At 55.4% G+C, this 14,574-nt stretch overlaps 1 protein-coding gene across 1 annotated transcript; it reads left to right on the forward strand.

The window, feature by feature from the left end:
- The first annotated feature begins 246 nt into the window (after nt 1-246).
- On the forward strand, nt 247-11,318 carry Tcn2 (transcobalamin 2). The gene is made up of 9 exons (XM_074061004.1): nt 247-381; nt 3,668-3,860; nt 4,883-5,052; nt 5,806-5,964; nt 6,754-6,926; nt 7,042-7,231; nt 8,657-8,828; nt 9,971-10,086; nt 10,815-11,318. Exons 1-9 carry the CDS (start codon nt 318-320, stop codon nt 10,874-10,876), a joined length of 1,299 nt encoding a protein of 432 aa, XP_073917105.1. The 5' UTR covers nt 247-317; the 3' UTR covers nt 10,877-11,318.
- The last annotated feature ends 3,256 nt before the right edge of the window (nt 11,319-14,574 follow it).

Here is a 14,574-nt window from a genome sequence, read left to right on the forward strand (position 1 = left end):
CTGTCTGCACTGCTCCAGGGCTCTTTAAACAGCAGGTGGCTCCAAGTTGTCCTGCTGAGTCGCCCTTCCCTTTCCTCTGTCCCCCCCTCCGGGAGGATGAGGACAGCTGCCCTGCCTTTTCCGTCCTCTGTTCTTTGGCCTCCCCTGCCTCCTTAACAAAAGACCTTTCTCCCTTTCTTTCTGCTGACTTCACAGAGCTGCAGGCTTAGAGAGATTAATCAGTGACAGGAGCCACCTCTGTCGGGGGTGACCGGTTGTGGTCAGAGGAGTCTGACCTGCTGCCCATCTGCCCGCCACTCACCTCTCCCTGCTCCACCATGGGCCACCTCGGGGCTTTTCTCTTCCTTCTGGGGACCCTGGGGGCTGTGGCTGACATCTGTGGTGAGTAACAGACCCTGTCCGATGCCGTGCTCCTCCCTGGGTCTTGGGGAGGGAGGACGGCCTTGGCCAACTCCTTTTCATTACAAAGCTGGGGAAACTGAGGCTTGAGGGTGGGCTGGGGAACTTAGCTCGGGGCTCCCGCGGCAGTTAGGGCCGATATTTTGTGTAGGGGTTAATTAGATATCTGACTCCCCACCAGATAAGATCTGCTCCATTACTTCGGGTATCTGTTTGGTTATTCATTCAACACACCTGAATTTAGGTTTTGCTGCACCAAGGCCCAATGTTAGGGTTGAAGAAAAAAATAGTGGGACAGGCCGGGTGCAGTGGCTCACGCCTGTAATCCTAGCTTAGCTAGGAGGCTGAGATCCAGAGGATCAAGGTTTGAGGTCAGCTCAAGCACACGGTTCCTGAGACCCCCATCTCCAAAATAAGCAGAGCAAAATGGACTGAGGTGTGGCTCAAGGGGTAGAGCGCCTGCTTTGCAAACGCAAAGCTCTGAGTTCAAATCCCAGTCCCACCAAAAAAAAAAAAAAAAAAAAAGAATGGGACAGGGCTGATCCCTGCATTTATGTTCTAGAAAAGAGACCAAAAAGAAAAAAAAAAATCAGGTACCAATTTGTGGAGGGGGCACCCTGAGGGACCGCTCAGGACCTGTCTGCGTGTCTCAGACCACAGGTTTAGGGTCACTCGTGCACCAGGGCCAGGCGACAGACCTCAGGCTCTGACTGCCCGCCTCTCTCCTGCGATCCTCGGCTCTGCACACCTGTGGGAACAGGCCTCACCCACTTTTCTGAGCCTGGGTAAATCTGGCTTCTTCCTTCTAAGGGCGGCGCTGCGGTGATCAGCTGTCTGCCCACTCCTGTTCTTGTCACTTCTCGTCCTCCATCCCTTCTCCTCCTTCCTCCTCTCCTCTTCCTCCCCCTTCTTCCTCCTCCTCCTCCCTCGTCCTCCTCCTTCTTCTTGGTGGTACTGGGACTTGAACTCAGGGCCTCACACTTGCCAGTACTCCTTCTACCACTTGAGCCACTCCACCACCCTCCCATCTTATCACTTCAACCCCAGCTGGCTCACAGCCTGCAGGTCAGGAAGGAGGAGAAGAAAAGAATTCTGGAGGAACAGATGATCAGAGAGACAGATAGACTGAGACAGACAGACAGACCCAGAGAGCAGGGGGAGAGAGACAGAGGGAGGGGGAGAGAGAAACTGCTACAGGAATGCAGACAGAGACAGCCAGGGAGGGAAAAGAAAAGCAATCTCCCTTTCTGTTTTTTCTTTTCCTTTTTTTTAGTGGGACAGGGATTTGAACTCAGGGCTTCCCACTTGCAAAGCAGGCGCTCTACCACTTGAGCCACACCTCCCGTCCATTTTGCTCTGGTTTTTTGGAGATGGGGGTCTCATGAACAATTTGCCTGGACTGGCCTCGAACCACGATCCTCCCGATCTCAGCCGCCCAAGTAGCTGGGATTACAGGCGTGAGCCATCGGTGGCCGGCTTCCGTCTCTCTTAATGAGTGAATATTTGGTGAGAGACAGGCCCGGCACAGCAAAGAATGATTTAGAGTTGTCACCAGTGAAATGTCACCGGATAGCAACAAATGCCTGTGACTTTGGGGGAAACAGGCATAAGGGGGTCCGACCCAAACTTGAAGAAACGGGGCTATGGTCCAGGAACCCTGGTTATGGGGACAGGAGGCCCTGGGGGCAGGAGAAGCGCCCTGCAACACTTGTCCTTAGTCCCCTGGGAGGGGTGGCCTTCCTGGTACCCTGGATGGAGCCAGCAGCAGCTGTAATGGGGACAGAAAGTCCAAGTGCCTCCATGACAGTCTACGCTAAGGGATCCCTTTTTTTTTTTTTTTTTTTTTTTGGTGGCACTGGGGTTTGAACTCGGGGCCTCTCGCTTGCTAGGCAGGTGCTCTACCACTTGAGCCGCTCCTCCAGCCCTTTCTTGTGTTGGGTATTTTTGAGATAGGGCCTCGTGCTTTTGCCCTGGCCAGCCTCAGACCATGATTCTCCCGCCTCCACCTCCCAAGTAGCCGGGATCACAGACGTGAGTCACCACACACAGCCCGTAGGTTGAGTTGGGGTTCTCACTAATCTTTGCCTGGTCTTGAACAGAGGTCCGCCCATCTTCTCCTTCTGCATAGCTGGGATTACAGGCATGCAGCACCATGCCCAGCCCTGGGGACCCTGTTGTGAGCTCAGCCGGAGCTGGGAATAACCCACCCTGAGGCTTCTGCCTCTGGACTATGCCGGTGTCTTGGCAGAGCTTCGAGTAAATCGACACTCAGAGATGAATGGATGCCGCGGGGCCGTTTTCACTTAAACACAGACGTGGCAGGGGACGTGTCCTTTTGAGACTGCTGGAGGCGTTTCACCAGGAAGCCACACACACACACACACACACACGGGAGCCAGCTGGCAACATTGGATTTATAGCTGGGCGCAGTGGCTCACGCCTGTAATCCCAGCTACTTGAGAGGCAGAGATGGGGAGGATCACGGTTCCAGGCCAGCCCGAGCAAATAGCTTGTGAGACCCCATCTCTAAAATCACCAGAGCAAAATGGCTCAGGTGGTAGAACACCTGCTTTGCAAGTGTGAAGTCCTGAGTTCAAATCCCAGTCCCCCCCAAAAAAATTTTAAAAAAAGAAAAGAAAATTGAACCTGGTGCCTGTAATCCTAAACTAGCAGAGATCAGGAGGATCATGGTTCAAAGCCAGCCTGGGCAAATGGATTGCAAGACCTTGTCGCAAAAAAACAAAAACCAGCATAAAAAATGTCTGGTGGAGTGGCTCAATGAGTTCAAAAACCATCCGCAAAAGCCAAAGAAGAGAAAATTGGATGTATCATTTGGGCTGCGTGCAGGCTGAAGTTTTTGTTTTTGTTGCAGTGTGGAGGTTTGAACTCAGGGCCTCGCACTTGCTAGGCAGAAGCTCTACCACTTGAGCCACTCCACCAGCCCTGTTTTGTGAAGGGATTTTCGAGATAGGGTCTCCTGAATTATTTGCCTGGGCTGGCTCTGAACCTCGATCCTCCTGATCTCCGCCTCCCGAGTAGCTGGGATTACACGCGTGCGCCACCACACCTGGCCCTAACTGCTCTTTGGGGTATCTGCTTACCTACTGCATTTCAGTATAGAGGCATCTGTCTGTGCAGGTGGCCTGTGTCCTGGGTAGTGCTGGGAGGGGACCGTTTTTTTCCCTGGGGAAAACCCTGGTCAGGTCAAAGCAGCTGTTTGCCAGCGGCCTGGCTCTGTGGCCTCACTCGCCCCGTTTTCTTTCCTCAGTCATACCGCAGGCGGACAGCCAGGTGGTGAAGAAGCTGGGCCAGCGCCTCTTGCCGTGGCTGGACCGTGTGTCCCCTGAGCATCTGAACCCCAGCCTCTACTTGGGCCTCCGCCTCTCCAGCCTGCAGGCCGGGGCCAAGGAGGACCTCTACCTGCACGGGCTCAAGCTGGACTATCAGCAGTGCCTCCTGAGGTGTTGCTGCCCTCTCTCTTCTTCCCCTGAGACACGGGACACCGGGGTTCTGGGTGTCCCTCTCCCAGCTTTGCTAACTGGGCCTTTCTCCACCTGCAGAAGGAAGGGGTTGGTTGGACTAGACCAGAGATGCTAGTGTGGGGTCCTAGAGCTGCCATTGCACCAGCCTGTGCAGCAGGCAGCCATCATCTCCAATGCAGGGCCAAGCTCTCCAACGGACCCCAGAGATAAACGTCCTCCTGTGCTCCGTTTCCAGGAAGCATTAAGGAGAGCCCTGTTCAGAGATTTGAATGAGAAGTGAAGAATCAGGAGCAGCCAAGACTCTTCACCTTCCTACTGGGACTCTCTTTCTCTCAAGAAATGGATGCAGGGGAGGGAGAGGGAAGAAAGGAAAGAGGGCACGAGCAAAGCACGGCCAAAATATGGGTCAAAAACAGCCGATTTGGACCTAGGAGCCCTCAGAGTTTAATCTTTCATTTTAGGGCCAGGTATGGCAGTGCAAGCTTATAATCCCAGCTACTCAAGAGGCAGAAATCAGGAAGATCTCATTAGCAAGACCCCATCTCAACTAATAAATGGAGCATGGCGATCCACAGCTATAATCCCAGCTACTACAGAGAGGCATGGACAGATCCTAGTTTGAGGCGGCCTGTAGACAAAAATGCAAGAGCCTAGCTGAAAAATAATTAAAGGGAAAAAGGGCTGGGAGTGTGGCTCAGTGGTGAGAGCGCCAAAAGCCCCGAGTTTAAACCCCAGCACCAACAAAAAATTACAAAATAAAACAAACTTTGCTCTTTTTAAATATCCGTGGCCTACGTGCTCAACAGCATAGCTAACTACGCCCAATCTGCTGGTTTTAGAAAAGTTACATAGAAAAATTTTGGCAGTACTGGGATTTGAACTCAGGGCCTCAGCCTAGCCCCCAGCTGTTAGGACTTTTTCTACTTTGTGCTGTTCCTCAAGCCAGGCTTACCGAGACGACGTCTGCTCACAGAGGCGCTGTTTCCCTGGCTTCATCCTAGATCTGACGATGACAATGACAACAGTGAGTGCCAGACCAGGCCGTCCATGGGTCAGCTGGCTGTCTACCTCCTGGCCCTCAGGGCCAACTGTGAGTTCGTCGGGGGCCGCAAAGGGGACAAGCTGGTGTCGCAGCTCAAGTGGTTCCTGGAGGATGAGAAGAAGGCCATCGGTGAGGGGACACCGTCTGTGTGGCCGGGCGTCCCAAAAAGACATGAGTCTTTTGGGGTTTTTGTTTTTTTTTTTATTGCAGCGCTGAGGTTTGAACTCACGCCCTCACGCTTGTGAGGCGGAAGCTCTACCACTTGAGCCGCTCTGCCAGCCCTGTTTTGTGATGGGTTTTCTCAAGATGGGGTCTCGCAAACTATTTGCCCAGGGCTGGCTTTGAACTGCGATCCTCCTGATCTCTGCCTCCCGAGTAGCTGGGATGACAGGCGCGAGTCTGGCTGTCATCGGATGAGATTCTCGATGAAAATCAGGGAGGGATGGCTCAAGAAAGGGTGAGCCCTGAGTTCAAATCCCAGTCCCACCAAAAAAACAAAAATGACCACCCACCTCTGGGACACCGTGTGGCCTCCTTACTGTCCCTCCTTAGCCCGTCTCTGCCAACTTTCTGGCCTTCTGACAACAGCCAGAGCAAGGCTTTTCAACAGCAGTCCTGAGCCGGGTTTGATATGGTAGCTCACACCTGTAATCCCAGCTGCTTGGGAAGCAGAGGTAGGAAGATCTCAGTCCAGGCCACAGTTGGAAGACCCCATCCGTAAAACAAACTAAAGCAAAAAGGGCTGGGAGCATGGTTCAAGTGGTACAGCACTTGTCTAGCAAGTGCAAGGTTGTGAGTTCAAATCCCAGTACCACCCAGCTTCTTGCTGGGAGGAAGGAGGCCTGACGAGAGCTCTTGGTCCCTTGCTCTTCTCCCTTCCAGGGAACGATCACAGTGGCCAACCCCACAGCAGCTATTACCAATATGGCCTCAGCATCCTCGCCCTATGCGTCCACCAGAAGCGGGTCCACGACAGCGTGGTGGGCAAGCTCCTGTACGCTGTGGAGCACGACCACCTCCACCAGGGCCACCTGTCTGTGGGTGAGTAGGCCAGGACCAGGCCACAGGCCTCCCTGTCCTGTCCCCATGCTCACCTGCCCCTGCCCCTTATCAAACTCCTCAGTGGTGAAACGGCGGGCTCAGCCTGACCCCGCTCCCTCCCACGCTCGTTGTAGGACCAGGTGACCCTTCCTATATGACCTTCTAGAAAGAACTGTCTTGCTGGGGCCCAAAGAGCTGCCAGCAGGGAGCTGGTTCTGCCCCAGGAAGCTTATCGAAAAACTCCAGTGGAGCCAAGCATGGTGGCACATGCCTGTAATCCCAGCTCTGAGGAGGAAAAGACAGGAGGATCCTGAGTTTGAGGCCAGCCTGGGCAACCTAGCAAGACCCTGTCTCAAAAAACCAAACCAAACCAAAAAAAACCCCCTAAGGCCCCATACCAGTTAAAGCAGACTTCCTGGGGGTAAACTGAGGCAGTGGGGGGGTAGCTCAATGCTTGCCTAGGATTTCACTCACAGCGCCGTAAACAAACAAGGAAGGAAACCCCCCTGGAGGTTCCAGTGCCAGGGCTGATTTGGGTAAAGGAGCCACAGCTCCTGGGCGCCCCCTCTACTCTGGCTGACCTTTAACCTCCCGGGAGTAAGGTGACCAGCCAAACCAGTTTGCCAGGGACACAGAGCGTCCCAGTGAGGGTCCTGGGCAAAGCACAGTGACCCTGCTGTGCTGACCTTGGGTTTCCCCTACGTCCTCCCGTGAGCCACCACCCCAAGGTCATGCCTGGCTGGCCTGGCCCACGTGGCCATCGAGCTCATCCGAGCTCCTGTCCCCCAGACGCCCTGGCCATGGCTGGCTTGGCCTGCTCCTGTCTGGAGCGCATGGACTTCAACCCTGAGATGCGTCAACGGATCGCCACGGCCTTGGGGACAGTGCGGGGGAAGATCCTGCTGGCCCAGACCCCCGAGGGCCACCTTGGCAATGTCTACAGTACCCCGCTGGCACTGCAGGTGGGACAGGCGCCACGGCCACCTCGGGGGCCACCGGAGGGTGGGCCAGCCGGAGGGCAGAACACCTGTCCTCGCAGCTGTGCCACCTTCTCCCTGTCCTTGCCACCTGTCACAGTTGCTGAGGGCTTCTTCCCCTGAGCCCGGGGCGGAGCTGGGCACAGTGTGTCTGAAGGCGGGGACAGCTCTTCTGGCCAGCATAAAGGAGGGGGCCTTCCAGAATGTTCTCATGATTTCTCAGCTGCTGCCTGTCCTCAACCGCAAGACCTACCTGGACCTCATCCACCCAGAGTGCCAGGCGCCCAGAGGTACCGAGCCCTTTACAACGGCCTCTCAGCCTCCAGGGAAAGGAGGTTTTTGTTTTTTGGGTTTTTTTTTTTTTTTTAACAGCATTGGGGTTTGAACTCAGGGCCTTCACCTTGAGCCACTCCACCAGCCCTTTTTTATGAAGGGTTTTTGCCAGACAGGGTCTCATGAACTAATTGCCCAGGCTGGTTTCGAACCTCGATCCTCCTGAGCTCTGCCTCCTGAGTGGCTGGGATTACAGGCGTGCACCGTGGCACCTGGCCAGGGACAGGAGTTTGCTAGATGCTGATTTGCGTGGGACACAGCAGCTGAGATGTGGTGGATGGCTGCACACACTCAGTGTGGGGACACGGAAACCAAAGGAGCACTGGGGGTCGGCCCCCTAGGTGACACCCGGGGCAGACATGTTTGAGTGAACGAATGGGGCGTGAATGAGAGACACACTTTCGTGATGAGCGTCCAGTTGCGGTAGCAATAAAATGGGGTGTCTATGGCCTGGGGGGGGAGGTGAGTGGGGCTTGCAGGGGAGAGGGAGGACAGGGCACAGAGAAGGCAGCAAAAGCAAAGGCACAGAGAGGTTAGGAATTTGAACTGGATGCCGGGCACAGTGGCTCACACCTGTAATCCCAGCTACTCAGGAGGCAGAGATCAGGAGGATCGAGGTTCAAAGCCAGCCCAGTTTAATAGTTCAAGAGACCCTATCTTGAAAAAAACCCATCACCAAAAAGGGCTAGTGGAGTGGCTCAAGGTGAAGGCCCTGAGTTCAAACCCCAGTACAAAAAAAAAAAAGAATTTAAACTGGGAATAGTAGCTCCTGCCTATAATCCCAGCTACTCAAGGGCAGAGATTGGGAGAACCACGATGTGGGGGGACAGAGTTAGTGAGACCTCATCTCAACCAACAGCTGGGTGTGGTGGCAGGTGCCTGTCATCCTAGCTACTCGGAGATCAGGAGGACCCAGGTTTGAAGCCAAGCCCAGGCAAATAGTTTTCGAGACCCTATGTCAAAAAAAATCCTTCACGCAGAAAGAATTTGAGGGGAGCCAGGCGTAACGGTGCACGGTTCGAGGCCAGCCTGGGCTCATAGCGAGAGGATGGGGACCGGGAGCGTGAGCAGGGTGACGGGCCAGGCTGAAAGGGAGGTGAGTGACCGCGCAGGGGAAGTTCTAGAACGAGCCCGGGACACAGTGGGCAGGTGGCTCTGTGGCGGAGGGTCCAGATGCAGAGGACCTGTGAGGAGCCCGACCTTGGGCCATGGAGGCGGTGGAGGCTGAGGGGAAAAGGTTTCCGCTGAGCAGTGGCTATGACATTGACTGACCCTGGAAGGACATGGGCACCATGGGCACAGAGACTTCGTGGGAAGGAAGGAGGACTCGAACCCAGGCTCCCCGTCCTTACACCAGCGGCCTTTCCCTTCTCCTGGTGCAGTCATGTTGGTGGCCCCTCCTGAGGACCCTGCACCCATCCACGACCCCGCGACCATCAGTGTCACACTGAAGGTGAACAGTGTCCTGCCACCATACAAACAGGCCATCGCCATGCCGGCTGGGTCCTCCTTGGAAGACGTCCTGAGAAAGGCCCAGAAGCTAGGAGGATTCACGTGAGACTCCCCCACCTCCCCGGGTCCCCGTGCCTGCCACGGGGTCATGGAAGGAACAAGAGACAGATATTGGTTCAACTTCTGTGTCCCCCTTCCACACTCCTATGTGATCTATTCTGTCATGGAAACAGGGAGCCATGGGTCAGCATCATCCTTGAGAGAATAAGCTTGGCCAGGTGAGGTGGTCCACACCTGTAATCCCAGCTGCTCCAGAGGTGGAGACAGGAAGACTGAGAGTTCAAGGCTAACCCCAGGCAAAGTTAGTGAGACCCCATCTCAAAGATAAAATAAAAAAGACAGGCCAGGCGTAGTGGTGCATGCCTGTAATCCCAGCACTCACTCAGGAGGCTCAGGCAGGCAGATGGGGAGCACCAGGCCAGTCTAGGCTACATAGTGACACCCTATCTGAAGTGAAATGACATAGCTGGGGACATAGCTCAACTGGGTTTATTCCCCATTTCTGCCCCACCCTCCCCAAAGACATCGGGCTCAGCCAGGCATGGTGGTGTACAGCTGTAATCCAAGCTACTCCAGAGGCAGAGGCAGGAGGCCAACCTGAGATAAGGAGACCCCATCTCAAAAATAAAATAAAGTTGGGTGCCGGTGGCTCCTGCCTGTAACCCTTGCTACTTGGGAGGCTGAGACTGGGAGGATCACAGTTTGAGGCCAGCCCCGGCAAAAAGTGAGACCCCATCTCAAAATACCCAACACCCAAAGACAGGGTTGCCCGGCAAGCATGGGGCCCAGAAGAAGGGACCGACCGCCACTGAGCTATGGAATCTTGGGGAACAAGACCTGATGGTGGTTGTGTCTGCCTCGGTTTCCCCTCATCTCTCCCCACGCTGGCCCCATTGTACACTGGCACCTTCCGTGGGGTGCCGGCAGCTCCTCATCCCCCCCGTGACACCAGCCCCCAGACAGAGGGCGACTGCCGGGTGGGTGACACAGTAGGTGTGCCTTCCCGGAGGCCACGGTCACGGTCAGCGCAGGCAGTGGGGCCGGACGGGGGGCGGAGTGAGACCTGGGGCCCCGTGCTGAGGTGGCCCAGTTGGCTGGGGCATGACATCTCTGCTGGTGTGGGGACCTTGCGCCTTCTCTTGGGAACACGTCACCTCTTCTCGCCCGCCCTTTCCCTCATCTAGGTATGGGACACAGGCGTCCTTGTCCGGCCCCTACCTGACCTCCGTGAAGGGGAAAACAGCTGGGCACCGGGAGTTCTGGCAGCTCCTCCGAGACCCCGACACCCCCCTGCAGCAAGGTGAGTCTGGTGGCCTGGGGGTGTCCCCTCCCTCGGCCTTGGCCTGCCGTCACTCCTTCCCTCCATCCCCGAAACACACCAGCCCTCCTGGGCCAAAAAATTACTGGTGCTGTAGCCGGGCGCCAGTGCTGACGCCTGTAATCCCAGCTACTTGGGAGGCTGCGATCGGGAGGATCCAAGTTCAAGGGCAGCCTGGGCAAATAGTTTCAGAAACCCTATCTCCAAGACAGGAAAAGTGGACTGGAGGCGTGGCTCAAGCTGTAAAGCGCCTGCTTTGCAAGTGGGAAGCCCTGAGTTCAAATCCCAGTCCCATCAAAAAAAAAAAAAAGCCAACCAATCTTCCAGTTGGTTCCAGAAAGCTGCTAGCTTCCCAGCACCGAGCCTGGAATAGATCTTACAGAGCCCGGCTTTGGGGGACGGATGTGTGGGGGGTCCAGATGATTTGGGGCGGGGAGGGGGGTGGAGATGACACACTGGGCCCTGTTTTTGTTTTTGGGTTTTTTTGTGGTACTGTGGCTTGAACTCGGGGCCTACTCCTCGAGCCACTCCACCAGCCCTTTTCTGTGAAGGGATTTTTGAGATGGGGTCTCTCGATCTATTTGCCTGAGCTGGCCTCAAACCACGATCCTCCTGATCTCTGCCTCCTGGGTAGCTGGGATTACAGGCGTGAGCCATGGTGCCCGGCTCCCTGTGCCCTGTCAGCCTCCCCTTGCTCGATGTTTCTGCAGGCATCGCTGACTACAGACCCCAGGACGGAGAAACCGTGGAACTGAGGCTGGTTAGCTGGTAGCCTTGAATGGCCTTGGTCCTCCCAGAAACCTCTGCACACTGGGAGCAATGTCCCCAATCACCACAGCCACCACCCCTGCGGGAATCTAAGCCAAGGCCCACCCCAGAGAAGAGCCACACACCTTCTCTGGGAAGCCTGTCGGCCCAGCCTGGCCCTGCCTGGCCTGCAGGCCACCCACGAAGTCCACCCCACGGTCTGAGGGACAGGTGGCACTCAGCCTTCTGACAGCAGGAGAAGAGGTTCTGCTGGTGGCTGTGGCGTTGTGAAGACCACTGCTTTGGGACTGGAGACCAGCACGGAGGCCTCCATGGCCCAGGGGCTGTGCCCGTGTCCCCCTCTTTCCACTGTATAGACAGAGGGAAGTCCCAGAGGTGGTCATGGGTGACAGCTGGTGAGACTGCTCACCCTCCTCCAAAATGATTAAAGCCCGATTCTTGTGTGAGCATGTGGACGGTGTCCTGAGTCTCCTAGGGACAGGGACAGGGAGGACAGCAGGGCACGTGAGCACAGGGAGTCACCCTAGCCATGGCATGGGCTAGATACGCACTGTTCAGTGCAGCTCTGGGGGGCTGTGAATGCTTTCATTTTTATCTGTGCTTTATGGACAAGGAAAGGGGGGATGAAAAAGGAAAGTGACTCAGCCAGTAGCTCACACCTGTAATCCCAGCTACTTGGGAGGCTGAGATCGGGAGGATCACAGTTCGAGGCCAGCCTGGGCAAATAGTTCTCAAGACCCCCATCTCCAAAAAACCAGAGCAAAATTGACCAGAGGTGCAGCTCTAGAGGTAGAGGACCTGCTTTGAAAGCATGAAAGCTCCGAGTTCAAATCCCAGTCCAACCAAAAAAAAGAAAAAAAAGAAAAGAAGTCTTAAGGGCCTGGGGGGTGGGTGGACAGGAGTAAGGGGTTCCTGGGCCAGTTTGCTACTGGGCTCAGCTGCTCCCAAGTTGGTGGGCTGGATCATTTCAGCAAATACCCTTGGGTACTGGGGATGGAACCCAGGGTGCTTTACCACCGAGCTACACCCTGGGCCCCAGCAGGTGACCTTTCAGTGATTTGCTGCCAGTCTCTTTCATCTGGGAGGGGCCTGTGGCCTCCTTAGGCCATGTCACAGGGGCAAGGGGGCAGCGGAGAAATGCACGGTCAAGTATCATCCCTTGAGGACAATAGCTCTGAGCCTGTGTGACCTTGGGCGAGCTGCCAACCTCTCTGAGTCTCCACCTCTCCATCCTACAGTTATTAAGGGAAGGTCACAGGGCAGGTCCTCAGTGCTCAGTTAAGGAAGAGCAAAGGAACAAGTGCTCCAGGTTTCCGGGTGAAGACAGTTCACCTTAAAAGCTCGGACCCTCTCTTGTGTGTTTCAGTACAGAAGAATGGTTTCTAGCCAGGCACAGTGGTGCACGCCTGTAATCCCAGCTACTCAGGAGGCTCGAGATCCAGGCCAGCCCAGGCATAGTTAGCGAGACCCTAGCTCAAAAACAAAAGAAAAAGAAAAAGGGCTTGGGGTTGGGGGGCGTAGCTGCCAAGTAAGTGTGAGAACTTGGGCTCATACCACAAAAAAAAAGAAAAAAAAAGTCACACGCTTAAGTCTGACTTTCCAGGTCATACTTGAAGGGCAGCCCTTTCCCTAAGCTGGAAGGGACGGGGCGCATGGGGTGGGGGCAGTGGGCGCCTTCCTGGGCTGAGCCCCAGCCAGGGCCCCAGCACCCCACGGAGAGGCAGGGTCCCCGTGATCTGGGTGTTCCTCGGCTAAAACAGGAAGGAGACCCTGGCTCTGGCCTCCAGTTGAATGGGCTCTGCCGTGGAGTGACACGGTCCTTGAAGTCCCCACTTTTCAGTGTCTTAAGTGGAGGACCCAGGAGGCTGCGTTTAGGCCGTGGTTTTTGAGATGGGGTCTCGCTCTGTGGCCCAGGCTTAGGTGGTCCTTCTGTCTAGGCCCCCAGGCAAGGGGGACTACAGGCGCAGTTGTCTCCCGAGCCATGTCCCTTGCTGTCTCCTGCAGTGTCCCTGCCTGCTGTCGGATTTGTGACCTCCTCTTCAGCTTGCCCTGGGTGCAGCCCCAGCCAGGGCTGAGCCACCTCTACTTCCTGCCCCTCTTATGTCCCAAAGCCACAGGGCCACTGGGTCAGAATCTAGTCTGAGACCAGCAGGGACCCAGAGAAGCCCGGGCCTGCACGTGGGTCTGCCTGGCTCCAGACCAGCCACGTCCCCTCCTGTGTTCTAACTCGGAATTGTGGGACCGTTCCTTGCTTTACGGCATAACCGTGTCTGTGATGTCCTCACTGGTCACACACAGGAAATCTGAGCCTCAGTACAGAAGGGAACTGTCCAGGGTCGTGTGGTGACAAGAAAACAGGCCCATGTCACAGTCTGTGTGGCCCAGTTACTAGAAACAGACTCTTGTTCCCTTCCCAGAATCCCTGAGTGTCTCTGGGGTTCACCTGCCTCTGAAAAAGTCCCCAAGGGGCAGGACTCAGATTGGGGAGCCGTGGGCACTGCCTGCTGCTCTGGGCTTTCAGGTGGACCCCAAGAATTGTGAAGGAGCTCCCTGCTGCCCTCCACGAAGCGGACCCCCGGGGTCCCCGTCCTCCCCATTGTGAGCTCCACTGTCCCCATACACCCGGCAGAGGCAAATTGAAATCTGGGGACCCAGAGCTACCCGGACCTGGCGTGTGTCTCACAAGCTGCCCTGGGTACCTGGCTTCTTTCTCTACCCCAAGCCCTCTGTCTTCCCCACTCCTGCCTCCAGGGGTATCGGGGGAGCAGATGGGACAGATGGGATAAAGACCTGGCAGCTGGTGACATTGTTTTCCTATGCCCTAGTCCCACTGGGCTCCCATCTGGATTGGCCTCTGCTGGTCAACTTCTTTGGCTCTGCCCTCAGTCCCCTCCTTCACCCTAGGAAGGTGTGCAGCCTGCTCCACGGCCACCAAGGTCCACCAGGCCTCACTTTCCTCATGACCACCTCTCACCCAGCAGGCCAGGCAGGAATCACTTTGTGGTGGCCTTGGAGGTGGCATAAAGGGACTTCCACCACCCAGCACTCCAGCCAGCTCAGCTTTTGAAAAGTTCAAGGTGCTTTTACTATTTTTTATTGTTTTGGTGGCACTGGGGTTTGAACTCTGGACCTCGCACTTGCTAGGCAGGTTCTCCACCACCAGTCCTCCAGCTCTGTTTTTAAGTTATTCTTAGGAAGCCTCGTGTGGTAGCCATGTGCCTGTTATCCTAGCTACTTGGAAGGTCACAGGGAGGAAGAAAGAAGTCTGGGGCTGGCTCCAGGCAAAACCATGAGAACCTATTTAAAATAACTAAAGCAAGCCGGGAGCCAGTGGCTCACGCCTGTAATCCCAGCTACTCAGGAAGCAGAGATCAGGAGGATCGCAGTTCGAAGCCAGCCCAGGCAAATAGTTCCTGAGACCCTATCTCAAAAAACCCATCACAAAAAAGGGCTTATGGAGTGACTGAAACAGAAACAGCACCTGCCTAGCAAGCATGAAGCCCTGAGTTCAAATCCCAGTATTGCATATATGTATAAGTACATATAAGTAAATATATTAATTTTTAAATTGTTGGTGAGCTGAGGGTCGAACTCAGGGACCTGGTGCATGCTAGGTAAGTGCTCTACCACCCAGCTACATCTCCAGCCCTGCTTTTTTGTTTGTTTGTTTGTTTTTGTTTTTCCAATTAAAGGAAACTTACT

The sequence above is a fragment of the Castor canadensis genome, chromosome 18 (genome assembly GCF_047511655.1).
Source record: "Castor canadensis chromosome 18, mCasCan1.hap1v2, whole genome shotgun sequence".
Taxonomy (NCBI): domain Eukaryota; kingdom Metazoa; phylum Chordata; class Mammalia; order Rodentia; family Castoridae; genus Castor; species Castor canadensis.